A 26846-nucleotide genomic window follows, 5' to 3' on the forward strand; every position below is an offset into this window, starting at 1 on the left:
CTCCTGTGCCGGGTGGCGTGTAGGGCCATGATTGAGCACAGGGACTCAGGCAGCCCGGGTTCAAATCCAAGCCTTACGACCCTGGTTAATTACTTGTCTGGGTTTCAGTTATCTCGACTTTCAAATGAAGATAATGGTAATACCTACCTACAGGAGATAAGGCTTAATACACAAAACACTGAGCCCAGGCGTGGGAATAGTAAACCCTCGGTGAGTAATAGCTAATAGTGGTACTTATTCCTGATTTGTTCAGAATAAGTCAGTGCATTGCTGTAGCCTCATCAGTATTAAGAAGGCATTTTCCCATTGCTCTTCTGTGTTTGCTTGTCCGTTACATTCATTTAGTCATGAAACTAACTATAGATTTTCACCTGCTTCACGTTGTGACTGGTTATTGTGAGAAGCTAACATTTGAATGAACCCTCACAATATTAGCCAGAATCCATCAATTATTTTATGCATAGCAAATTTGCTGGTCACCTCATGGGAAATATATTTCCTTCATTACTAAATCCATAGCTGAGAATGTGCACTGTCTTTCAAGTAAAAAGCTGATCAAAATAAAAGGTTTTACAATTTTATTATTTAAGGTTTCATAAGACAGTTTCAAATGAAATAACCTAGCTTTATATTTTTGTAATGTCTAAGTCAGTGGATTTTTTAGCAGTAAAATAAAATTGCATAGTGATTGCAAACTTAGGTATTTTGTTCATCAGCATCACAGCTCAAAGTGGAAAAACTACAGATGTGCACACTTGAGGCCTTCTACGTGGAAGAAACCCTCTGTCACCTCCAATATTTAGTATCAGAAATGGTTTCAGCTGGTAGTCCTAAGCTTGCTGGACTAATAAATGTCTGTAAATTCTTGAGCAAATCAGAGTATGCTATAATAGTAAAATTAAAACAAAACTTCTGAGAAATACGGCCTTAGCGAGCTACAGCCATGAATAAACAAATAAAGCTATGGAAAATATAGGTTTGAAGACTTCTTAAAAGTGAAGAAACCTTTTCTAAAAGAAGCCTCTTCTCTTAAGTCTGCTTGACCTGCCATGTTTCTAAGGGCCTTTCTCCCTCAAACTAACCTTCAAAAGCGTTTGTGATGAAACTTTTACATTTCTAATGTGTTTTGGAAAACCTAAAAGATTTAATGTGGTTTGGAAAATGTAATGTAACATTTAATTTTTAAAAATACTCCCAGAACATCTGCAAATCTTTCTTTAAATGTAGCCACATCTATCTGTTTAATTTACTCCTTGTGCTTATTATTTTTCTCATTATTATAATAAAACAAAATTGAAAAAGAGAGCAAAAATCCATAGACCCACCACTCTGAACAAATTATAAACTATAAACTATATTATTAGTGTTTGAAGCATTTTCCCAGATTATTAGAGTCTTAATTATCATCTTTAATGACTGCCTGATGTTCCATTAAGGTGTCTTACCACATTGTAACCGTTCCTTTAGTGCTCTTCCAGTGTTTATCTGTTAAAAGCAACCCTGCAGCAGATGTTTTAAATTTTTATCATGTAGTTTTCTCCTATACTTCTATATCATTTCCTTGATATGTAGTTCCAGAAGTGGAATTTATTAGAAACAAACTAAGCTCATTAAATTTAGAGTTCCTTACTGCCCTTCATAAGAACGTTTTCTTTTTCTTTTGTAAATGATATTGAAATAATATATCCTTATTTTCATATTCCTGTTTTTGTTAATTTCAGGCATTTTATATCCTTAATAGTAATCTCATTGACTTGTTATGAAGCAATACAAAATTTAGATTATTAAATATCATGTAATATGTGGTCAGTAAATCTTCAGCGAGCCTGTTCATTTAATTGCAATGTTACATCTGAGCTTTCAAAATCTTGATTTGTGGTGGTAGTTTTCTTTTTAAAAAAACTTTTAATAGAATTAATTTTTACATCATCACATTATGATAAATAAAATGAGGTATATATTCTCATTTATATATTTTTAAGGTACATATTCTCTCAAATATATTTAATTATAAGAGCTGTCATTTTGAAAAATTATACTAGTATAAACTAGACTCTGCTTTATTGCTGTTCCTCATATATTCTTTCAAGAATTCATATGTGGATATTGTCTGGGATTTTTAAGCCTAATTATAAGTTATAGTGCTAATTTTTATCTGTTAAAGATCAGTTGACGAAGTCCCAAACCCCTCTTCCCAGTGTGACTTGTCTTATTAATTTGTATTATACCTGTAAAGACTGTCTTTTAAAGAATGAGAAGTATTTTAGTCACGTCTCGTTATGGAATAAAAGTCACTGTCAACGGATAAACTGAAATAAATGTCTTAATGGTTAGGTAGTTCGGCAGACTGTGTTTTTATAAAGACATTCATTACACAACATTGTTTTTCATCATTACAGATTTAATTATAAAAGTCTATTTGCCTTTCTGTCTGCTGTGGCTGCTTGTGGGAGTGGTAGTTACTTACTGTTTTCCTGGCACATAAATTCAGGGTTTCTCTGCTTCACAGAAGAAAGACTAGTACATGATCTGGAAGGCTTTTTTTTTTTTTTTGCCGTACGCGGGCCTCTCACTGTCATGGACTCTCCCGTTGAGGAGCACAGGCTCCGGACGCTCAGGCTCAGCGGCCATGGCTCACCGGCCCAGCCGCTCCGTGGCATGTGGGATCTTCCCAGACCGGGGCACGAACCCGTGTCCCCTGCATCAGCAGGTGGACTCTCAACCACTGCATCACCGGGGAAGCCCCTGGAAGGCTTTTTTTAAATATAGGAGAACGGTGGTCCACTTGGTATTTCTAAAGTAAAATCTCTGATTAGACGTGCACTCAAATAAGTTCTTACATGTTTTGTCCGTAAAATCTGACTCTGGGTACCGTTTAGAGTTTAACCTGGTGCCAGCTCCTCATTTGCTTTTTTACCCATCCTCAGCGTAGAGGCTTCCTTCTGCTGCTTTCACTGTCTCCTGTCACCAACAGTAAGAAAGGGAGTACTTGCATCTCTTTGAAAGCCTGCCCTCCCATTAGTGTATTTAAAAGGAAACTGGAGGGGAATTCCCTGGCGGTCCAGTGGTTAGGACACCGGGCTTCCACTGCTGGGGGCTCGGGTTTGATCCCTGGTCGGGGAACTGAGATCCTGCAAGCCGTGAGGTGCAGCCAAAAAAATTAAAATTAAAAAAAAAAAATTAAAACTGGTTAAGAAAGGTGGTCGTTAAAATTAGAACCTTTTCTGTTTGGAAGTATTTCATTAAGACATTAATGCTGTCCATTTAACTCATATTTATTAGAAAACTAGATTGCTACTTTACACGGATAGTTGTGCAAACGCAGAAAATCGTATATATTCTAAGAATTGCCTCTGAGGCAAAAAACTGTGATGCTGACAGAAACTACATGGACATGTAATCGGTTGCAATTCTTTAAGTATTGGGATTTGATGACCAAATAAATAGCTTAGCCATTCACCTAAGCTGCATGATCATACTAATAAGTTCACAGTCACATATCACTTACTGTAATTCATAGGCATTTTTAAATGTTTGCCTGTTTTCTGGGATTATATTGATATTTGACAGAAAAGTTAGAAATATTTAAGTTCTCTTTAATGCCACTTTTAATTAATTAAATTTAAAACTTTAAAAAAGTTCCCACTGAAAAACTCAAAGTGAACGTCAGAACCCTATTATATCTTTTCTCTCCTAGAAACTCCAAGTAATTTGGAATTTTTATCCACATATCTTAGAAAAGGAAACATTTCTTCCCGGTTTGCTTTTAACAGGAAGACTGAAAATATTGTGTGTGTGGATGGAAAGCGTTTCTTCCGTGGATCAACCACTGTGTTACTTCGGCATCGTTCTGTAAGGTGGTCAATGCACGTGTTACACTCTCAGAACATGGTAACCATGCTTATAACATGTCACAGGTTTTTGTTTGGCTTCTCAGGAAAGAAGTTCTATACTTAAACTTTTCTCAGTTCTGGGAAATTTCCCAGTATCCTTCCCTTGCCCATGACATATGTCTTGCCCTACCAAAAGAATTTTCCGCCGTTTCCTGTGTTTCAGTGAAGGAACTGTAGGTCCTTCTCTGTAGGCCCAACTCTATGCTCAGATACATATTCTGAATATATCAGACACAGAATCAAGGCATGTCCAGTAATCAGGTTGAAAGGAAAGCAGTGGGAATATAGGAACAGAAACAATTATAAAAGGCTGTCGGAAGTATTCCACTTAATGACTACTTATATAACACCTGTGTTCCCTTCTTAAGCCTTTGAAAATGCCCCAATATATTTTATGTGCTATTTTATTTTTTGATTCAAGTATTATTTCCATTATTATTTATTTATTGTTTTGATGTAATAGTCATTGTTTTTATTCACCATTCCAGTCTTTTTCTTTTTCACTTAAGTTCCTAAAGAAGCTCATTTTGTAATATACCTGCTTTCAGCACGAAGACTTTCAAAAGGTTATTTAAAAATAATTTTAGGTGATCAGTAAGAGACTGAGGATTGTAGGGGAAAATAGGCAGCAGAAAAATTTTACTAAAGTTAGAATGCACTATAATTGTACCCCCATCACAGAATCTCAGAGACAGAAGGGAATGGGGTCATTAAAGAGCGGTTTCGAGTCACTTTGCTTAAGATAACATAGTAAGTAAGTAGGTAGTTGGTGTCTCCTCAGAAGACGAATCATTTCCCTTTGCAGCCGTATAGGATCTGAAGTTCAAAAATAAACCGTAATCTGAGAAGAAATGTGTTAATCTTACAACACGTTATTGAACATTTACAGAAGGCCTGCGTAACTATATTTTTAAGGTATTTATTCTCTGATCGGCAGAATGAGTGAGACACATTTTTCCCCCATTCCCCCAGCCTCCTCCTCTCTGCCGCCCCCTCCTGGGTGTGTAGAGTAACGCGACGATTAAACCAACAGGGGCTGGGGTGCCAGCGCAGGCTGGCTCCGGGCCACATGCGGACAGGGGAGGTTTTGTGTTACTCCAGGTTTTGGTGTATCGACGTGTCCTCACGAGGGAGGGGATCACCCAGTTGAAATACATACTGCAACCCCTGAGGGATTAAGTGTGTTTCCTTTGCTTTATAGTTAAGAACTTTACAGTTTCTTTGTTTGGAACATATCCGGTGGCTTAATGATTTCTGTAGCTCCCACCCCCGCCCCGATGGGACCAGATGTGTATCAGAGCAGCAGCTGAATCTCTGTAGATCTGCTAGTTTTACTGCTCACCTTGTGGTATAACCTTTTCTTTTCGAGTATCGTTTCATTCTTCTGCCATGGATCCCAGATAAAGGTGATTTTACTTATTTCTTGCCTTTTAAAATGTTCATGTTCTATTTTTTTTTTTTTAATGGTGGCATTTAAGCTCTTTGTAGTGTTTTAGGGAACTGTTTCAGAGGTCAGACTTGTCATATTATTGCTAGTTTATCACCATTAATGGTTTCAGTCAGCATGCCTGTTTTTTTATAGTTGTGGAGGGATCCACAAGACTTTATTAATTTGCTAGTCTTTTGTCCCCATTAGATTAGGATGAAGTAGCACTAGTTGAGTAAAGTTTCCTTTAATCTGTGAGACCCAAGTTTTAAAAAGTTGGGTTTGAAAAAAAAATTTGAAATCTAAATAGTCTGTTCATATTAGTCGCCTTTAGTGGACTTTAATGCATTTCCTTATTGTTCTTCAAAACTGGCCTTCAGAATTACCTGTTTTAAAAATGATTTTTGCAAAGATGGAATTATGGTCCTTGGCAGGTGTTAGAATAGAAATCCCTTGGAGCTTGTTGCGAGATCTCTGGAGGGTTCTTAGCCTCGCCCCGGACACCTCCTGCTGTTGACCGTGCTGGCTAAGATGAGGGGCCCGAACTTCATGTGCTGTAGGAGCAGAGACCACGTCCTCTCTTTTCCAAATGCTAACCTGGTGCTCAAGTCTGCTGATGACACGGGGAGACGTGTGGGCTTGGGGGAAAACTAAGCATGTTGAGGTGGGGGTGGGAAAGATCCAGCTAAAAGACACCATGCTGTGGAGAAAAGGGGTGCCTGATGGACTAGGTTTCATAGGAGGTGGGAGGGAACAGGGTCGCCAGCCCAGGTGGAGGGAAGGAGGAGGCTGCACCCATCGGTTGAGAGCGGACCAGATTGAACTCGCCCCCCACCCTCCCGTGAAGGGGAGCAGAGCCAGTGGGCTAGAGAGGTCCAGGGGGCTCACCAGGGAGTGGTACGAGCCCCCTTTGACACTGGTGACTCTGAACTTGAAGTGAACCCTCTTGTCCCGTCGGCGGTTGTTCGGGCAGAGCTCCACTGCCGAGGCACACACGAGAAGCAGAATGTATGGCAGACCAGTGAGTCAGCTCTGCGCTAATGATGGATGCGGCACGGCTACCACGAAGGGTCCCTGCGGGCAGGGCAGAGTGCCCCTGAGGACCAGACAGGAGGTTCTGACCCTTAGAGGGGAGCAATCAGGGGCGAGAGAAGATGAGGCCCCGGGAGGTAAAGGGGCCAGAGCTTCTGTGAAGGGCTTTCTGTGCCACGTGAGTGCCTGGACTTTATTCCCTGGGCAGTGGGTAGCCATGAAGAGTTTTAGGCTGGGAACTAACATGATCAGGTCTGTACCTGAAAAGATCGTGTTGGCTGCTGTGTGAGAAATTGATAGGGGTAATCAATAATGCAGATAGGAAGTGTGGGGAGTCGCTGTAATCTAGGCAAAATAAAATGGTCGCCTGAGTTAAAGGAGTGGCACCAGGGATGGAGGGAAATGGGTGTCCTTGAGAAATATTTAGGGTCAACATTTTATCCTGTGGTTCTTTCTGGGGGAAAAAAAGGATTCTAATTGACTAAGGCTCCATTGATATTGGCTTTCTACTAGATAAGTTTAGTTATTCTTTATTAGTTAACCTAACGAAGGTCTGTCCAGATTTTATATTTGTATCATTTAGGTAAAAATTTTTATTACTTTTTCTTTTTCCTAAGTAGAACATACATGGTCTTTATAGACAATTATAAAATACAAAAAGAATACTCACCCCACATCTCTCTACCCAGATCTTGTAAATATTTTGCTATGTTTTCCTTCCATCTCTTTTCAGAAAGCAGTGTTACAAATTGAGTTCCCTCTGGCAGGAGAAAGGGTGACCTATAACACCATTTCTGAAGCTCGTCAAAACCAGTGCAACTTTCTGAGTTTTCTTTTACTTATAGGATATGGTACTTCAGGCCTCTGATAAGTGCTGGGTGACCTTTTAGGACGAAGCCTTAAAATACAGCTTAATGAGCGACAGCCTGAGTAGCATGTTTGGAGGAGAACATTACCCCAGCACCACGTTGAGCACACACACACCTTATTTCAAATACCTCGTGGGGAAAAATCAATGGGAACAGCGAGTCTCACTTAATTTGTTTATTCTTGGTATGGCTATGGAACACTGGTAACAACCAAAGAGCCATGGCTGACCGCGTATCTTAACTGATTTGTAAGCTGAAAGTAATGGTATGTGGAACCCTGCTGGATAAGGTGCCTCTCCCGGTGCTTTATTTATTTATTTTTGTTAACATCCCTTTTAACTTGGTCTGAGACCGATTGAGACATTATCTTGGACCTGGGAGGCTGTGAGCCATACTGGAATGACAAACACTTGTTGACAGCTTTGAGAAGATGGATGGAAAAACAGACTCCGACAGGGTTCACACGTTTGTTTTTCCTTTGAGTCTTTAGAAGAACGTTGCCCCCATTATTTAGCATAGGGGAAGAAAAAGTTGCACCTCGTTATCAAAGTCAATATTTCCTGAGCCTGACTTGCAGACATCTCTAGAACACATCTACTTTTTGCATAGCGTGTAATTAATCAAAATAGGAATAGGAAGTTCATCACTAGGGCCAAGTTATATTTCGACCTGCTTTTGGTGTCTGTGTCATTTTAGCTTACAAAATTCAGTAGTGTGGTAAGTATGTTGTTATCTGTTAGAAGGGCTAATAAGTATATTTTATATCTGAGCAGCATCTCTCTGGAGTAATAATAATTATCTACTAATATAAAAGCATGGTATAATAGAAAAGCACAAATCTGATATTAGGAATCTAATAAATATTTACCCATTGGTGTAATAGTGACCCATATCTTCATGTGATTACAAGGAGGAAAAAGTAATCCATTTACTACTCTGTTAAATAGACAGAACTATTGATCCCCAAACTGATTATGAGACAAAGATTAATATAAATTATTTACTATGTTTATAATGATTAATGCCTTTCAGATACTTAAACTAGGAGTAACGTAGGCAAGTTATTTTATAGGTATGACGTGAGATGAAATGATTTGGGGCCGTTAGCTTTACAGTGAGTTAGAAATAATTTCACTGCATCCGTCTGCCTAACATCTTCCCATTTTCTTCTGGTAATAGAATTGTCCTTTCCTATCGAGAAAATAACACTCACGATTTGAGGGCGATACAGTATCACTGTATCTCTCCACCTGCACCCTCCCCGTGGTCACAGGCTAGTCGCATCATCACCTAGCTGTGAGGATTCATGGCCATGGTGGTTCTGGACTTTTCTTCTGGAGGTATCAGGCAATAAGCTTTCTGCTAGGGTCACCAGGAGGTTGAGAGTCTAGGGCTGCCCGTGCCATTTTGCCTGCTTCCTGGAAGGCGCTTGCATGCAGGAGTGCTTGGGGTAGATGCGAGAGACGGAAAGAGCCAGAATCATGACAGCACATTTGGCACTGGACCCAGTAATTCCTAAAAGCAGGCACAGCCCTGTAGTAAGAAATTAAACCCCATTTTTGCTTTGAGCTGTTTGGGTTGTGTTTCTACCATTTGCAGCCCCAAGAGCCTGACTCATATAACAGCTCATATGATAGCTGGGGGGCAAGAAACTAGGAGGAGTGTCACCAGTGGAGGCTGGTGGGGTGGGGAGCCGGGATTAAAGGGGAAATTTTAAATGAAAAGAATTCCAGAAGAACGACGGATTTTTATGAGGGAAAGAGACTGAGAGAAAAACTTCTTTTGGAAATGAACATAGACAGAAAAGAAGTTGTTTGCTGAAGGAAAAGCAAGTATTATTCACTCCTGGGCAATGCACTGCTCTGATGTTTGAAGTTCTTACAGCCTTTCCTGTATTGGGACGTTGGAACTAAGAGGCCCGGACCCATATGGTGTTGGCTTCTACTGGAAAGGGCGGAGGTGGAGCCTTGGAGGTAACTTGACCCAAGGAATCGGTGTTGGGCCTCTCCTCCACTTCCCTTTCTCCTGTTCCGTGGCCACAGGCAACCCAAGAGAAGGGAGGACATACCTTCCTGGGCTTTTGGTTTGTAAAATCCCCAGGAAAGACTCTGTTTGAATCCGATACCACTCAGTAAACCAGTCACTGTGTCCAGGCGTGGGGTAAAGTACTGGGTGACATGGCCATTTGAGACCTAATGACTAGAGCCTTCTAAAGGAAGGGCCCGAGAGGACAGGCCTGGGTTGAGCGGCTGTCCAAGTGTGTTCACCGAAGCGTATCACTGGGGGTGTTATTCGAAGCAGCGAGGGTATATGAAAAGGCGGGCTGAACAGTGTGTTCTAAGGGTTGGTAAGACAACATTTGTATTTTATTTTCAACACAAGTTGTAGCAGTTTTACTTCTCTGCTTCGGACGTAGTTGGAGCCAACTGAAATGATAATAACATTATGAAAAAATTGCAAAGCACAGGGGAAAAATGTGAGTAGATTATCAAGCCAGCTATATGTTCTAAAGTGTTTAAATTTCTCATCTGTATCACCGCCGCTTTACGTTTTGGGAATGTGGTTTCAATAGCTAAACCAAAGCAGTGAGCCTCACTGAAAGGCATTATAGGAAACGCATGAAAAACAGCGTAAAGCAGCATAATGTGCTTGGAGGAATTGTCTGGCCCTCGCTGGAATGAACCAGAAGTCTTGGTCAGCGTGGTATTTCTACCCAGATGTCGCTTGTCCTGATAAATTTGAGCGTTCGTGGGAGTCAGAAGCTACTGCCAAGTTTTGGCACCCTGCAGTTCAGTTGCTGTGTTCTAGACCTCAGTTCCCATCTTTGGATGGCTGACTTGCCAGAAACAGAGAAAATATAACATCTTTTTTCATCCAGATGAAACCATTCATTAGAATTCCTGAACTAAGTGTGTGTGTGTGTGCACGCACACAGACTTGAGAACTGCCAAGACAGTTATTTATACAAGAGTTTCTGTGTTATATTGGATAACACCTTACCAGCATTTAAATAACATGATTTGTAATTGGAATCCTCATTAGTCCTGTGAAATTAAATTAATAAGTCAAATACTTATAGAATGTGTTTGAATATCGGGGAAGGGAGGGAATGTGACAGACGGAACATTTTAATTATGTGTAACTTGAACACATTCAAAGAATTTTTAACACTTATAAATTGTAAATCGTTTCAACATGTAATTCAGTCTACAAATATACTTACTTGCAGTGATGGTTTATTTAATAAATTATTTATTGAGTGCCTATTTGCGTAGTTCCCTTTAACATTAAGGATGGGATATTCACATATCTCAGGAAGCCTGTCATTGAGATCATAAGATGGTCATACTGGACAGGTAACTACTTTTAAACAGAGGCCCTGTTGAAAGTATTAGAGAAGAGGCCTGTATCAGTTAAGGTTTGATCAGGATGTCGGAACCACTTGAGAGATATAAGGGATTAGGCCTGGTGGGACCATGGATGTGATGCAGTCCCGTAAGCCTCTTGCCCCTGTACCTGGTGCCAGGCCTGAGGAAAGCAGAGGAGAGCAGGAGTGACCCGGAATCCGCAAGGAGGAGCAGAAGTGCATGAGAAAAGACTGGACCACGTGTCTGTTTCTTGCCGCATCCAAGCCTGCACCTTTGATGATGCAGGTTGACCTGCAGGAGAGCATGCACTTGACCATGGAACAGCACACAGACTTGGCCAAGGGTCACGAGACGTGGACAAGCTCGGGGGGCCCGTGCCGATCCAGGCCAGCAAGGTGAGCCAACGGATCCCAGCTGCCACGTGTGAGCCGCAGTAGAGCCAGACCTCACACCAGTTTTGCAAGTGTAAACATGGCCGCTCCTGCATTCCCACCTTCCAGGTCTCATGTGTGCTTCCGTGGCTGCCCCTAAGCTACAGCTGTGGGGAGAGGGCATTCCGGGCAGCATGGTTCCCGGTGAGCTAAATCAACGCAGCACAGACCCATCACAGCTCGTCGTTGTCGGCCTGGCGCTTGGATACACCCTTCAGTCGTACTTCCAGATAAGGCGATAGCAAAAAGTTGTGTGTACACTGAACATGATGAAATTCTCCTTACAACCAACAGTTCACTGATCCACTCCCTGAAAGAGGAGGCAAAGTCCCTTTATTCATCTCTGGGGGAATGTTCACTTCTCTTCCAGCTGATCCTGTGTAACTTCAATACTGAGGCATGAGAGTAAATACTGTTAGCATATATTCAGTGGTAGGAGAATGGGAGACAAATAAAAAATGTGGTTTATATATACAAACATATTTATAGCAAAACAAGGAGAAAATACTCAGAACTATTACATTCCTTGTTTCTGCAACTGGTCGTAGGGTTGTAGCTGGTGTTTATAACTACCTTGTTCTGCTGGCCAGTCCGCGTGCCCTTTGTCCTTGGACGGCTGTAGTTCCTTGCCACAAGAGATGACCCAAAGCTTAGTTCTTGGAGGCTCTGGGACTGGACCTCTTATACTCTGGGGGCAGGAAGGTAACGTGGCAATCCACCTCGTGGAACAGTTTCCTGAGTAGTTTCAACATGCATCTCCTCGATGACTCACTCCAGTGTGTTTACCTATGAGAAATAAAAGCATGTGTTCATGCAGCGACTTATACACAGACATTCATCGCAGCTTTTTCGTAATAGGTAAAACCCGGAAACAACCCAAATATGCAACAAGTGAATGGCTGTACAGATTGTGGTATTACCATGTCATGGAATATTAACAGTAAAAAGGAATGACCTATTGATACACTCAGTGATAGGATGAATCTCAAAATAATTATGCCACGTGAAAAAAAATCCAGACAAAGAGAGGGCATATTATTTGATTCCATTTACGTAAAAGTCTAGAAAATGCAAATAGTCTATAGGGGCACAGAGTAGTTCCGTGTCTGCCTAAGGATGAGGTGTGGACAGGAGGGTTGGGGAGAGGGACTGCAAGGGGGCATGACCGAGCTTTTGGGAAGATGGATGCGTGCGGTGTCTTCATGTGGTGATAGCTTCAGGGATGTGTACAGATGTCAAAACTTAACCAAATCATATATTTTAAATACATGCAGTTTATTGTATATCAAGTGGACCTTAGTAAAGTTAAAAAAAGAAGATTGAACCAAAAAATGGACAGTCTGTATTTTCATTTACCAACTAGAGTGACACTGCGATCATGTGAAATCAGAAACAGACTTATCACCTTTTAAAGTCTGTAATTCTTGACAAGTGATTGTTGTATTTGCAGCATTTCGATTTCACCTCAGGTGCAGCCACATTTCCAAGTGGTTCAGGCAGGTGCCATGGGGATTGAAAGGAGGAGGGGATCACATCAGGTCAGAGGTTCAGGCTTCAATTAAACTGGACCTTAGTCTTGAAGGAAGGGTCGGGTTTGTGAGGGGCTGGGAGTCTTGTGGGCGGGTGCAGGTGTGGGGGAGAAGCGGCAGCTCTCGGCCTGCATGGCAGCAGTGTCGTCACACACTGCCCAACGTCGGTAGGTGAGAGCAACTGTTCTCATTTGCTGCTGAGGAAACTCTTAAGGCTCCAGACACTCAATATTCCCTGCAGCCTCAGACCTAGAAGCCACCTAAGTCTCCATCCCCACGGGCACTTTGCTGTGTTCATAAGACAGTGACAGGTGTGACACCTTGGTCTCGGGTGTACAGGAGAGCTGTCCCAGGCAGAGGGGCATGTGGCCTTAGTCTCAGTGTAAGCTCCTCACTTGTGTGCGGTTTCGTCTGGCATCTTATTCCCTTCAGACCTGGCCTTGGCTCTAGTAGCCCATTTCCTGTGTCATCTGGTTCTTGGTTGGTTCACAGGCTCTGGGATGTGTGGAAAGTTCTGAAATTGTGGACGGCACTAATGCTCTAAAGCTGCAACATTGGCTTTGAGGAATGCAGCTGTGTGTTTAACACGTGGTTTTCAAAGCGGGTAAAAGTAGAACTGTGCGTGTTCCTGATGATCAGTGCATATATTGTTTAAAATGTGTCTCTCCCAGAGAATTTTTCTCTAAAGAGTACCAAGAGTATGAGTTTGTAGTATCAAAATTAGAATGAAATTTACTGTGGAAAAAAAACTGTAGAATTAAAGCAGAAGAGAATAATTGTTTCACACTGTATTTAATGTTTTGTTTTGTTTTCAATCTTTTTGCAGTTTTTTGAGGTTCCATTTGATTCAAACATGAATAGGACAAAGAACAGACCTCTGGTTCGTGGACAGATCAGGTAAAATCATGAATGTCAGTCCCCTCCATGTTACAGAACATTCATTTGCTTGTCCATCCTGAATCATTTCCCAGTATTTTGCCTTGAGTTGTAAAGTGAAAAGAACACCCCACCCCCAAAGGGACATACGGGGAGGGGGATATGTAGTGCTCTCCAACTCTAACCAGAATGCAGGGCTCAGAGCTCAGAATGGATCTGAGATGGGCAGTTTTGCTGTGGGAATAACTGATGTGATAGTTTTCCTTATTAGACTCGGTTTTGAGATGTGGGCTTGTTTTGCTTGTAGTGGCTAAAGGTAAAAACATTCCATTAACACAGGTGATTTCAGACAGATCCATACAGGGTCTCAGCATCAAGCTGTGTCTGAATGCTTATGTTTTCAGATGAGCTGAGAGCACCGTTAGACCCCAAGTAAAGCGCTGCGTCCTTTACTCTCCTCTCCACCAGATTCAACTAAGTAGAACTAAAAGGCATATAAATATTTTAATACCACTAACGGTTAATAATTAAACATTTTACTTCCTGGAGGCCTCGAAACCGACATTTTAAAATATTTTTTAAAGTCTAATAGCCAGCACAGGTGAGAAGAATAGAAAGGACGAGTGGTTCATACTGCATGACTGTTCTAAGTCAGAGAAACCCCTGTCCACCTGTCCCGGCGGAGCCCTCACGGAGCTTCAGATTCATTGGCGTAACACCGTGGATCAAATAATCATACATATCAAGCAAAACAATAAAGGAAGCAAGTTCAGATGCAGTCAGATGTCTGTGTAAACGTAATTTTTAGTATTTGCTGCTTTCAGCCATCCAGTTCTTAAATGAATCTAAATATTGAAAAGGGCAGTAGATCCAGATGAAAACACCTAAGAACAGAAACCTCATACCTGACTGATCCTTTATTTCCCTTTGTGAGATCTGATGCAGCTGTCTGCTGTCTTTATGTTTAGAAAGTGTCAGAAGCACTTTGCTTTGAGTAAAGTCATTTTAGAGGCACATGTAAGCCCCGTAACCCATCTCAAAAGCTAAACGATGCTCCTGCCACCGCTGAAATCACGGGTGCCTTCCTACTTGTTTGGAATTTCTGTCCAGGCTTTCTTCCTCAGTGAACTCATACTCCTTTAGGACCAAGGGAAACGAGATAAGCCCAGCAAACAGCCATTAGGCGTGGCATGGTCATCAGATAAAGGCCGTCATTCTTCTAGTAGCCCGTCTTACTTCGCCCAGCGTGCTCATTTCCTCGCGCCCAGGAAAGCACAGTCTCAGTACATCCAGGAGGGAGGAGCATCACGGCATTGGTGGCTGGTGTTGGCAGTGCCCTGGCGTTAAAGGAAGAGGCTACAGTACGAGATTATTAGTCTTGATAGACTTGGAACTTATCTTTTGTTTGCAAGATGACCGAGGCAGAATCTCATTTATGATAATAAACCGTAATTGCTCTTCTAGAGGGCAAATTATAGGCCTGAAAAATCTAGACTCAGACTTATTTTTCTAGCTAGGGTGTATTTTATTAAATAGGTACAAGGAGCTGTTATGAGTCTGTGGCAAAATCTTGCATTGAGAATCATAGTTTTAAAACTGAAGACTTAATATCTTGCCATTTAGTGTTTACTATAATTCAGTAAATCATTTTCTTCTACACAGATATTTTATAAATGAGTGGCCATAGGGGTATAGTAGAAAGTCTTGTAGACGACCATTGACATTTATCTCTCAGCTTTGGTGGCTCTCCCATTCATAACGGCTATTGGGCCTTAAGTCCAAAGCCTAGCCAGTTTGCTCTGAAATTCTCTTTTGGTGTTTACTGTCCCATTTGATCTGGGCCTGTATGAATCTGCACAACCTTGTAGACTTAGTCACAGTTTGGCAGGTAAAGTGTGATCCCTGTCATTGTTGACGGGCAGCGGTGAAGTGAATCTGGGGAAGAAATCCTTAAAGGTCTTTTGCTGATGACAGCCTTTGTCCATAGCTTGGTTGTATCCATTTGACAGACATACTGTAGACGTTTATTTTCATTATCTTTTTCAAGTGATTGCAGATTTTTTTGAAAATTTTTGTTTAAGTGAACTAAATTCTATTCTAGGGAGTTAAAGTAATATAGCAATCCTGAAGGAAAGAAGGACATGCCTGCACTGGTCATTCTGAGAGCTCTCAAGGACCTGGGGGAGCTCCCTGAAGGAGCTCTTCGCTTGTGTGCACCATCGGTGCAGTTTGCATGTGCCTGGCTGCCTTCTCTGCGCTCCTAGGTGGCTTCCTTTCTAGAAAAACACGACAGGGAGGGTTTGGAGCTGGCAGAGGAAATAGTGCCTTCTTGCTTACTTATTTTATTCTTTATTCCAGAAAGGGTTAGAGGCTTCATAAGACTATTAGTAAAGTAGAGAAATATGTAAAGAAAGTTGGGGTTACAGAAAATAGAATGGGGATAAATGGTAAGATCACAAGAAAAGCATATCAAATTCACATAGTTAATAAGGTTGAACTGTAAATGTCATTCTACATTTCCTGGTGAAACCACACTTACATCATAATGAAAAGCATTATATGCGTTATTTATATTTAAGTCTCACTATAGCACTGTGAGGTAGATGCTTTTTTTTGTGTGTGGTACACGGGCCTCTCACTGTTGTGGCCTCTCCCGTTGCGGAGCACAGGCTCCGGACGCGCAGGCTCAGCGGCCATGGCTCACGGGCCCAGCCGCTCCGCGGCATGTGGGATCTTCCCGGACCGGGGCACGAACCCGCGTCCCCTGCATCGGCAGGCGGACCCCCAACCACTGTGCCACCAGGGAAGCCCAGGTAGATGCTTTTAAATTCCTCCCAGTATTCACGTGAGAAAACTGGGGATCCAAGTACGATGAATAAATTTGGCCTCGGCCACTTGACTCCACACCCTGAGTTCCTAACAGCTGCACATAACTCTCTGTAAAAGTCTCTCTGTCCATGAGAAGAAAACACCACTCCAGGGAGACCAATCTTCTGCCTCTTAGTTCTTAAAAAGTAAGAAAGAAGGGGCACTTGGATGATATTAGAGGAGCGGCCTCAGTGACTTCTGTAGCGGCGGCAAATCATGGATTTCAAAGGCATCGCTGGGTACAAGCCAGAGACAGGACACCAAGCACCAGCTCCCATTGGGACCCACGGCGAGTGCATGCGTGGCCTCGACATGAGCGGGGAGGGGAATGGACTCACTGGCCCTTCAGCCTGACCCAGGGTTAAACCGACATGGTGAAAAGAAAGAAGAGAGGAGCTGCCTGCGTGAGTGCGTCCCAGGTGAGGGCCATGACCAGAGATGCTCGGGGACAGCACTCTGCCACAAGTGTGACCATCGTGTGGGCTGAAGTCAAGGGGCCCGTCCTCCCAGCTTACCCAGGACGGGCCTGCTTTATACCCGTTGTCCCAGCAGAATTGTGGGAGGTGTCCCCTCTTCCTGTCAACAGTGTCCAGCTTGAGTGTTGACCAAATGCCACCTACATGAAGGGAGTGACGGTGACAGTTGTGATGTTCACAGAATTCCCTTACTTTTAAGGCTGTTTCACACAAATTCCAATTGTTTATTTTGCCTCGAAGAGAAGAAAGAGCATAAATGGAAAGTACGATGTACCTAAATCAGTTTGCAGGTAGGCATTGTCATACCGACCCCTTTAAATAGCTTTTTATTCAGTGACTCTCAATATCTTTATGTCTTATAAATTGGAAAAGATAAATAAGGTCAGCTGACTTGTTTGGACATTCCTGGCCAGACTGTCATGGCTCTGGTCATCGCTGTGCGGGGGGGACTTGGGCTTAGAGCTCCCTTTCATTCTCAGACAAAGAACATTCCCGAGAACTCACCTTGCTGGTGAGGAAACCCACTGAGGAGGTTGAATCTGCAGACTCAAAGGCAAGAGTGAAGGTAGACGTCAGAGGAGCTGACGTTCTTATCAAGAAGGTCGTATAATCCCATAGCGTTAGGAAATAATGAAAACATCTGTGTGAAACTTTTGAAAATTGTAAAGCACTATAGAATTTAAAGACTCATTCAGTTTTTCAGAAAAAAGGTAGATTTGGTATAATCCAATTTTAACTTAATCAGAAAAAGTGAATTAGCAATCTTTAAAAACTGTATGTAATAGAAAACATCTCAGTCTTCAGATCTTCTTCGTGTGGTCATTGCAGTCTAGGAAAAACGTTATCTCACTCACTGAGCCTGGGCAAGTCAGTGAATGGCTCTTCCCACACCACCACTTCCTCACGTGCAGGGTGAGATCGTATCTCCTACCTTGTTCATCTCATAGCGTTGTTGGGGGGACAACGTAAGATCGATAAAACCATGTAAACTGAAGTGCATTGTTGGGGAGTGGGTTTGACACTCCAGAGGAACGTAGAGTTGTTTGCAGAACTTTCATCTTTTTCCAAATCTGCTTTGAAATACAAATATTTTCATACTTACCAGGCAATAACATAAAAAAGAAATTCAGATTCGTTTCAAGGGATGGGGAAAAGGAAGCAAAACACTTGGCAGATAAGGGAACTCAGAAGATGAAAGTGCATGCTTCCATTTTCACGGTTAAGTTGGTCCAGCCAGTGGCAGGTTAGTGAATGCTTCGTTCATCCTGTCATTATCAGGACGCATTTATGGAGGATGTCGTCCCTTAGAGGATGTGCTGGTTGCTAGAGTGACGAAGAGGCAAATGACATGGGCTCCATTCGTGGAATCCCATTGGAGAGAGCGGGGCACACAAGCATGAGGACCCTAAGTGCTGTCCAAGGTACAGCTCACTCAACAAATGTAATTTTTGAATACACCTGCCAACCAGACAGACCCCACGCCAGACACTGGAGGGGTAGCGGTAGAACCTGTGCTGGGGGGTGCCCAGGGGAGGTGGGAGCGCAGAGAACCTGACCCAGACCGAGGAGGTCAGGGCGACCATCAGGGAGTGGGGTCTTGGCGCTGAGGACCAAAGGGTGAGTAGGCATGGGGCCTCCGGCTCTCCTTTCTGCCCCTCCCTCCCCCGTCTGGGCCCTGTCACTGGTCCTCTTCCCATCTCACTTCTCCCCTGAGGTGCTGCCCTCCACACTGCTGTGCCCACAGCCCAGACTCCTCTTCTGAGCCTGGACCCTTTGAAATTCTCTTCTGGGTGCCCTGAGGCATCTCACATTCCGTAAGCTCATCATTTTCTCTCCCAAGTCTGTCTTTTTTCCTTCTATGCTTGTTAATTTACATTCTAAAGTCAGGCACCTGGAACTCATTCTAGACTTTCTCTTTTCTCTTATCCCCTTCATCTGACTATTCAACATATTGTGTCTTTTCCACCACCTGGATCGCCCTGGCGTCTGCCCTTTGACCATCCTCCGTTTTGTGGGGTGATTACAGCAGTGCCCCAGCCGCCATCTCTGCTTTCTCACTCACCCCCTCTCCATCCATCTTCCACTCAGCTGGCAGATAAGCATCACACTCGTGTCTGGCTTAAAACTTTTTGGGGTCTTCCAAACATATTTGGGGAAAAAATGTGTTTTAAATTCTTTACTATGTTATACAAGGCCTTTCAGAGTCTGGTCCTTTCTAGTCCTTCCAGCCTCATCCCTCTGTTCTCCTTTTTATTCACGCTTTTATGTTGTATTGTCACTAAGTGGAATTGCTGCGTTTTCCACCAAAATGCCCTGCTTTCTCTGAGCCCTGCCAGCTGTGCTAGCCTTGCCCTTCCATGCCCGGGTAGGTCTTCAGCCAAGCGGGGCTGCCCCCGGACGGATCGCTCTGTCCACACTCCAGTAACGGGGAGCTGGGCTTTGGTCTTGGTGGCTGTCTTGTTCTTTGTGCTTGTGTCTGCCACTGCACCACTCGGCACACTACACACCTGTCCTTGGGCGTCTTCCACTACCATGTTGTGAGCTCTTCCAAGACGAAGACTGAGTCTTCCATCTGTTTATGTCCACTGCATAGGATTATTTATATAACACGAATATCCTGAGGGCCTAATATGCACCAGGCATGATTTTTAATGCTGTGACACAGTAGACAACAGAACAGACAAAAACCCCGGATGTCATGGAGCATTCTTGCTCGCCATCACGTGTGGCAGTGGCAGATCTCTTGGTGCTGAATGAGGGATGGGTAGGTGGGTGGACGGACAGATAGACGTTAGAGAAGTGGAAGTGACCTCCAGGCGAGGGAAGTACAGACACCGAGGAGTGAATGACATGTGACATCAGGTGACGAGAAGGACGGGAGTGGAGAATTAATGAGAGAAAGTGAGGCCGAAGGTTAGAGGGAACTTGCGGACCTTGGAGGACAACTTGACTTTGGTAGGTGGAGAAGCAAGCCAGGCAGGGTGGGCGTGGCCAGCAGAGGAGCAGAGCAGGAGTGCAAATACGTGTTTCAGGATGAAGACAGGTGACCGGGCTGGGCTTAGTGTGAAGGGTTCCTGGAGGAGAATAGTAAGGAAGGAAAGCTGGGGAGGAGGGCGAGGCAAATGTGCCTGCCGGCTGAGCTGTGAGGGCCTCCTGGAGGAAGTGGAGCGCTGTCCACGTTGTTCTGGAGCTCCTGACTCACTGGTCCGCAAGGCAGGAGGAAACAGAGGTCATCCCTGTTGGGAAGGAAGAAATGAAACAGACAAATACGATTGTTTACCTGGAAAATTCAGAGGAATTGACAAAAAAGCTGCTAGAACTAGTTAAGTGAATTTAGGAAGTGCACGAGATACAAGGTCAATAGACAAAAACCAACTCTAGGAGTTGCACTTCTGGGGTGACAGCTTGAGCTGCCCCGCAGACCCACCCCCAGTGAGACCAGGCCAGGCAAAGAAGTCTGACATCTTAACACCCCTTCCCTGAGCTGTAACCCGTCTGCTCTCAACCTCTCACTTTTCTTAAATTCTGCAGCCCTCTGTGCCAGTACCACAGATTCATTATAAGGTAGAGAAGCAAAGCAGGCATTAGGACACAACCCCCAGAGAAGGTGTGGCCTCACAGCCTCACGACCACAGCAGAAATCCATGCCTTTTCAGTCGACGTTAAGACAGAAGGGCATACGCCCTACAGGGAAGCAGAACCCTGTAGAGTTCTCCACCTCCCCTCTGCCGAGAGTCGTCTCAAAGGCAGATGCTCTGAGCACCCAGCCACCTAAATATAGACTTTTCTTTTCTTCTCTCTTTTAATTTAACTCAGCGCTTCTCAAACTTCAGTGGACTTAGTCATTATTTTCCAGATTTGTACATATATAAGCTTGCATGTACTTTATGGTTGACTTCGGCGGGTCATGAAGGATGATTTTGAGTAGAATATATTTCCACCTTAGGGCTGACCGACACAGGCTGAATGAACTGCAGCTCAGTTGTGTCTCAAGAAAGGGAAATGCACCCAGTCCTCCCAAGGTGTCGCTCGCCAGGCTTCATGCTGTTGCCTTTCTTCTTGCTGAGCTGCAGTTTGTCTCTGTTGCTTCAGATATTGGAGAAGGTGACACTGAATACATATTTAATAAACAAGGCAGGACTTCCCTGGTGGTGCAGTGTAAGAATCCGCCTGCCAGTGCAGGGGACACGGGTTCGAGCCCTGGTCCGGGAAGATCCCACATGCCGCGGAGCAACTAAGCCTGCGAGCCACAACTACTGAGCCCACGTGCCACAACCACTGAAACCCAGGTGCTTAGAGCCCGTGCTCCGCAGCAAGAGAAGCCACTGCAATGAGAAGCCCGCGCACCGCAATGAAGAGTAGGCCCCGCTCGCTGCAACTAAAGAAAGTCCGCACGCAGCAACAAAGACCCAATGCAGCCAAAAATAAATATTAAAAAAAATAAAATAAACAAGGCATAGTAAGATAATTGGCTATTTTTGAAAGTCAATTACAGTAAAAATACACCCCTTACATCTTAGGCCATAGAAATTTTCTCTAGTTTTTTTGAGGATCAAAGGAAAAAAATCTTTACAGCTAAAATGCCATTTGATGACCATAAAAATCTATGAAATTGCATTATTATTTACTTCATTTTCCCAAGGAGGATACAGAGGACAGCACTTTTAATTATCTGTTGGTTACCTACGTAAAATACCAATTCTGTGTGTCTAAAATTTTTACAGTTGAAAAAAAGAAGTGTCAACCATTTGGGACTGCTTCTTATGTCTTTTTCACTAGTGGAAAGAAAAGGCATTTTTATATTTAGATGGCATGTTTGAATTCATCTTAACTCTTTCAGGGACCCAGTTATGAGTTACTCCGGTGGTCTCGTCTAGCGGGCACTGCGGCTCACAGTAATTGCCGGTGGTTGCTGGAGACATCCTTTGCAACTTCTGTTTCCTGTGGAAACACTTGACCCCATGGCTTTCTGCTTTCTACTCCAGCTCCGGGGCCTTTATGGTGGAATTACTTATCAGAGTCTTTAATGGCTTGGGGCCACTTGGTGAACTTGAGTATGTTGTCCCCACGTCACTTAGGTGCATGCCTTACGCACACCGCTGGTCGCGGAGTCTCGGTGCATTTGGTAAAGAGCTCAGCGTCTGCCTCTGAGAATGTCTGGAGAGGGGCTGCAGGGGTCAGATGGCGCTGTCTTACCTCCAGGACTGGCTCTTCCCTGCAGACTTGACCTCTGTTAACTGTGGGCCACACCCCTGCATCTGTGCCCCTGAGGCTGTCGGCACAGCCGCAGCACCGCCCAGGGGACCACGGCTCTGGGAGCCTGGATGACTCGAGGTTGAGCGAGGCAAAACCAAGAAGGAATTTGAGACCTCTGGGCCCCCCGCTTTTCTGCTCTTTTGTATTCTCACCAGTAACTTCCTTCCTTCCTGCCACTTACATGTCACACGCGTATCCAGTGTCCTTGAACGCCCTGTGTGTGATGAAGCTCTGTATTTACTTGCAACATTGGTCCTAATTGGATAAAACGGTTCGTAGTTCTCGGGTGGCCGAGGGGAGGGCAGATGATGAGTGGTTAAAGTGAATGTCCTCAGTAGTTCCTCCTGAGACAGCCCTCGTTTCTTCCGAGGAGGATGAGACCAGGTGCTTTTGCACAGGTTTTCGCTGTCAGCATCTAACACTTGTTATGGGCGGCTGGGGCCCCGTTTCTGCCTTCTGGGCCCCAAGCTCCAGCCCTAGAGGGCAGCTTGCAGAGCGTGGGTGCCTGGCCTAGAGGCTCCCTGGGCCTCCCAGGCCCTCTGCCCCGTCAGGGCCTTTCCTTCTGACTTAATATTTGGACAAGTGGTCCTTCTGCCACAGAGATGAGTGTTAAATCAGCCCCTCCATCTGGTTTTCCTTCTCTTTTTACAGCCAGACTTCCGGAACGCATGGCACCCCTCACCCCTCCCACCCCCGTGTCGAGCCTGCTGCTCTCTGCGCTCCCACCTCATTCCTCTCTGCCTGTTGGGTCTTCAGGTCCCAATTCCACTTAAACTGACTCATCATAGACATGGAACCCTCAGCCTTGGCCCCCAGGTCTTCCAGCCAAGTCCTCTGTCCCAGTTCCCAGGCCCAGTGTGAGAAGACTTGCTGGCCCGAGTTCTGGTCCAGCGCCCTGGGCCAAGGGCAAGGCTTGTGGGGGCAGTTAAGCGGGGTGGGGGCGCGGATTCAGGGCACAGAGTACAAGGCCACGCCTCCAGGGCTGCTTTCCAACAGCTTGAGCCACCCTCGGCCTCATTCTACTTGGTCACCTTCTAACTGGGGCCCACCTCCCCACCCCCAGAGCACCCACTTGGCGTCAGATCCCTTCTGTGACCTGTAGGCAGAGCCTCCGGAAGACCTTCTGAGGTTAGACGTTCACTGTTTGCCTCAGTGCACAGACCTGTGTGTGCTCTCACTGTCCTCCTGTATCTGGCGCTCTTCTCTAGGAGGGTTTCCTGGTTCTGTCAGAGTTGGAGCTTTCTGTTTTCTGTTCACTCTCCTGTTTGTTTTCAAAGAGGACAGAGGGATACATCTTTCTCTGAGTTGAAGTCCTTCAGACTTAAATTTCTAACATAGCTTATATATTTTTTTAAGTAATAACCTTTTTTCATGGTCTACCCTAATTAAAATTAATCTTTTTTAAGAATGTCAAGGCCAAATGTATCTTGTCTATATTTTAGAGTTACATACTTCCCTTATTTAATTCATCAAAAATTTATAGATTACCTAGAATGGAAGCAGCACTGTCAGTTTTATTGTTATCATGCTCAAAAGGCTTATAATCTGGGTGGAAAAATTAGCCAAATGCATAAAATGCTTAGCAGACAAGACGGGGCAGCCTATAAACATGTGTTGACGGAAATAAATGAATTGGTACAAACAAGAAGGTCTCCGGGAGGTCAGAAAGGGGAGATTCGGATAAGGACCAGCTGGGCAGTGAAAGCTTCCTGAAGAAGTCAGGCGTGAGCTGGGCCTTCTTTTTTATTTTGATTCCGTCTCCTTTGAATTATCCATTTTCCAGCTCGGTCATGTTGACAGGGAAAGACTACATGTCAGCGTTAGTTTTCCCAACTTAATGGCTCCGATGAGAGTGCTCCATAACTGGTAAGCTTGAGGTGTGGGCTGTGAGCCGGAGAGACAGCGATAAGAGCAGAGTGGAAGGTGATTCAGAGAGGATAAATCAGAGCACTTGGAATTCGGGCAGCCCATACCTGGTTTTGAAATGAATGATGAAGATTGAGTTTTCGGAGTGAAATTAATGGATTGTTTAGTTGGCATTATTAACTTAAAGAACGGGGTTTAGCTGAAGTATTATAGGGATTTACAGGAGACATTTTTCACATTTACTGAAGGTTTTACCAGTAAGCAGTTAAGCAAACGTAAACATCTTGCAGGCTGCAGGGGACCTGGGAGTGTTATTCATTCCCCCACCCCCACCCCCGTCACGCTGCTCTAGTAGACACGTAGCCGGCCCTGGTGAAGCTCTACAGAGCTTCTGGGTGGTTACGATTAGTCTTTCGTTGTGTATATAATGCGAATGTAATAAGAACATAAACATTTTATAAGTGTAGAAATTTCTTTTTTTTTAGTGTTAACCAGTCATTTGGAGTGGCAGGAAGAACAGATTTGGTCTCAACTTAATAATAGTGGTGCTAACAGACAGAACTTTATCCTTAAAATGAAATCATTCAACGTATGAAACATACTAGGAAGAACCAGCAAAAGGCCTGTGTGCACGTCATTGTGACAAGTCATCACAGTGGCTCTATGAGAGGAACACGGGAGTTTTCTGAAAGTTAACATGCTTTTCTCTCATTGTCATAAGAAAAAAAAAAGAAAGCATTTATGAAAGCATTGTGAGTTGTGAGCATTTGTTGACAGCAGTCATGGGGATGGAGGAATCCTTCAGCCCCCAGGCCCCTTTGTATAACCAGACAATACTTAGATATTGTAAGAAACATGAATATACAGAGTAACTATCGTATCGTAGCGACATAGCCAGTACCTTGCAGTCACGTGGGAAATAAGTCATAGGACCTTTTACTAATAACCTGGAGTCATTTGGTCTAATGTCCTATCACTTTATTTCCTCCCTTTTCAAATAAGATGATGATGTGAAAAGACTCGACACCATCAAATGCTACTCCCATTGACTGCTGTTACGGGAGCAGTAGTCTTAAGATTGTGTTCTCTCTTTTGCCTGGTTTGTAAAGGTTTGTTTCAGCCAACATTTTGGGCCCCAGCCTTAGGTACAGGGCATGTAAAGATGAATGGTACAGAGTCGCACTGAAAAAGTGTACGTCGGGGATGGGTAGACAAGGCAGCAGAGGAGGTTAGCATGAGACCAAGAAGTGCTGTGACAGCAGAGGGCACGTGGACCACCCATGGGGGGCCAACAGGGAGGAGAGAGGGGTGAGGGAAGATGTTCTTGGAGGACGTGTTTTGATGTCAAGGCTGAATTTGGAGGATGAGTAAGAAATGGCCACACCAAAGATAAGAGAACTGTCGCTGGGGGCAGGGTGTGGGGTCGTCCTGGGGCAGAGGAGCTGCACGCACTCGACAGCAGAGACCTTCCACCTAGACCACAGACTGCAGAACAGCAGCCACCAGACCAGATCCCGAGGAGGCACGTTTTTGTTTGGTGCACTGCTTTTCTGCAGTTGCCAGCGTTTAAAAATAGAAACTTTGCACATAAACCCACAGATTTCTAGGCTTCTTTGGCTCGCTCCCACGTGGAATCTGCCAGCGCAACCTGACTAACAGTTCCCACAGTCATCACGCCTCCTGTTTTTTCTTAAGTCCGCCCACTTTACGCTTCACATTGCCAGCCTGGTCCCTACAGATGTCCATGTTTGCAAACACTGTTTGGACCTGTGGACCAAAGGCTCCGGTCCCAGGCGGTGCAGGAGATGCAACCTCCCTCATCTGCACCCTCATGTCCAAGTAGCTGCACGTGCATGCAGCTCCCAGGAGTCTCCAGAGCTGTAGGGATGGATAGTTTTATTTCCTAGCTTCATTTTTTATAAATTGTGTTTTATCAAAGCTTTTCAAAGACTCCTAACAATTCACTGACCCTAAGTTTATGTAAGTGAACAAAGCTGCTTTTTTTTAATAGATTCCTATAAATTAAAAAGGGAGGGGGTCAGAATTAAACCATCTGGCTCAACCAGGAAAAAGGAAAAGTATGTGTCTCCCACCTAGGCAGGCCTAGGTGTTCCTCCCCGGGGCCTGGGGGTAATGGAGGAATTCCATAGGTGGTCCCGCCCTCAAGGATGTGAGAAAACACTGAGATTGGACCACTACACTAGAAACTTGCTTTTCATGGAGGAGATCGAACAATAGGAATCTTCTCTTTGAAAATTCCAGAGTCTTCGTACAAATAACATATTCTTAATTTGAGCTGAATCGATGGAGCGTCATTCAAGAGGTAACCATTCACTTCCTCCCTGAGTTAGAAGGCTGAATCTGAGAGGTCAACAGCGGGCCAGTGTTCCTTTGAGTGTTTTTTGTTTTTTTTTCCCCTAACCTATCTTTCTTATCTTCCCCCTAGATTAATAAGATTCTTCAGTCAGTTTTCAAAAACTCATTCAGCTCAGACCTGCTTTGTTTTCCTCCTTAAAGTTTTACTTAATGTAGTACCACAGTCCCCATATTTTGAATATAATCATGCCAGAAATACATACTTATTCTTGCATTTCTCTTAAACATGTTGTAAAATTTAATTTTTTCCTGAAGCAGGTTACCATCATTTTATATGTAACTGATAGTCTTTCAAAACTTGCTGTAACTAATTTCCTTTTAAAGTATGTTTTGTGTCCTCATTGTCATCACATATTCCTTAAATTCTAAATTTACATCAGTCCCCTGCTACCTTCCAGTATCTGTAACTTCAGACTTGTTCAGAAATAGAAAACTCCTAAATCAGGTTCTGAAGAGATATTTTCAAAACAGTTATTTGTGAACACTTTTCCCAAAAACTCAGGTCAGAGCTCAAATGTGGGATTTATGTAGGAAATTAAAGTTAAATTGGCTTGGTTTGATTAAGGTTTTGAGTTTTCTT

At 43.8% G+C, this 26846-nt stretch overlaps 1 protein-coding gene across 2 annotated transcripts in view; it reads left to right on the plus strand.

Moving 5' to 3' along the window:
- The window catches only part of LOC101276582 (protoheme IX farnesyltransferase, mitochondrial), a 135110-nt gene that overhangs the window by 62354 nt on the left and 45910 nt on the right, over positions 1–26846 (plus strand). For both annotated transcript variants that reach the window (XM_049702239.1, XM_004267210.3), the window contains exon 5: positions 13375–13445. In XM_049702239.1, the coding sequence (XP_049558196.1) occupies positions 13375–13445 (71 nt within the window). The remainder of the gene's footprint in view (positions 1–13374; positions 13446–26846) is intronic.

The sequence above is a fragment of the Orcinus orca genome, chromosome 19 (genome assembly GCF_937001465.1).
Source record: "Orcinus orca chromosome 19, mOrcOrc1.1, whole genome shotgun sequence".
In the NCBI taxonomy this organism is placed as follows: Eukaryota; Metazoa; Chordata; class Mammalia; order Artiodactyla; family Delphinidae; genus Orcinus; species Orcinus orca.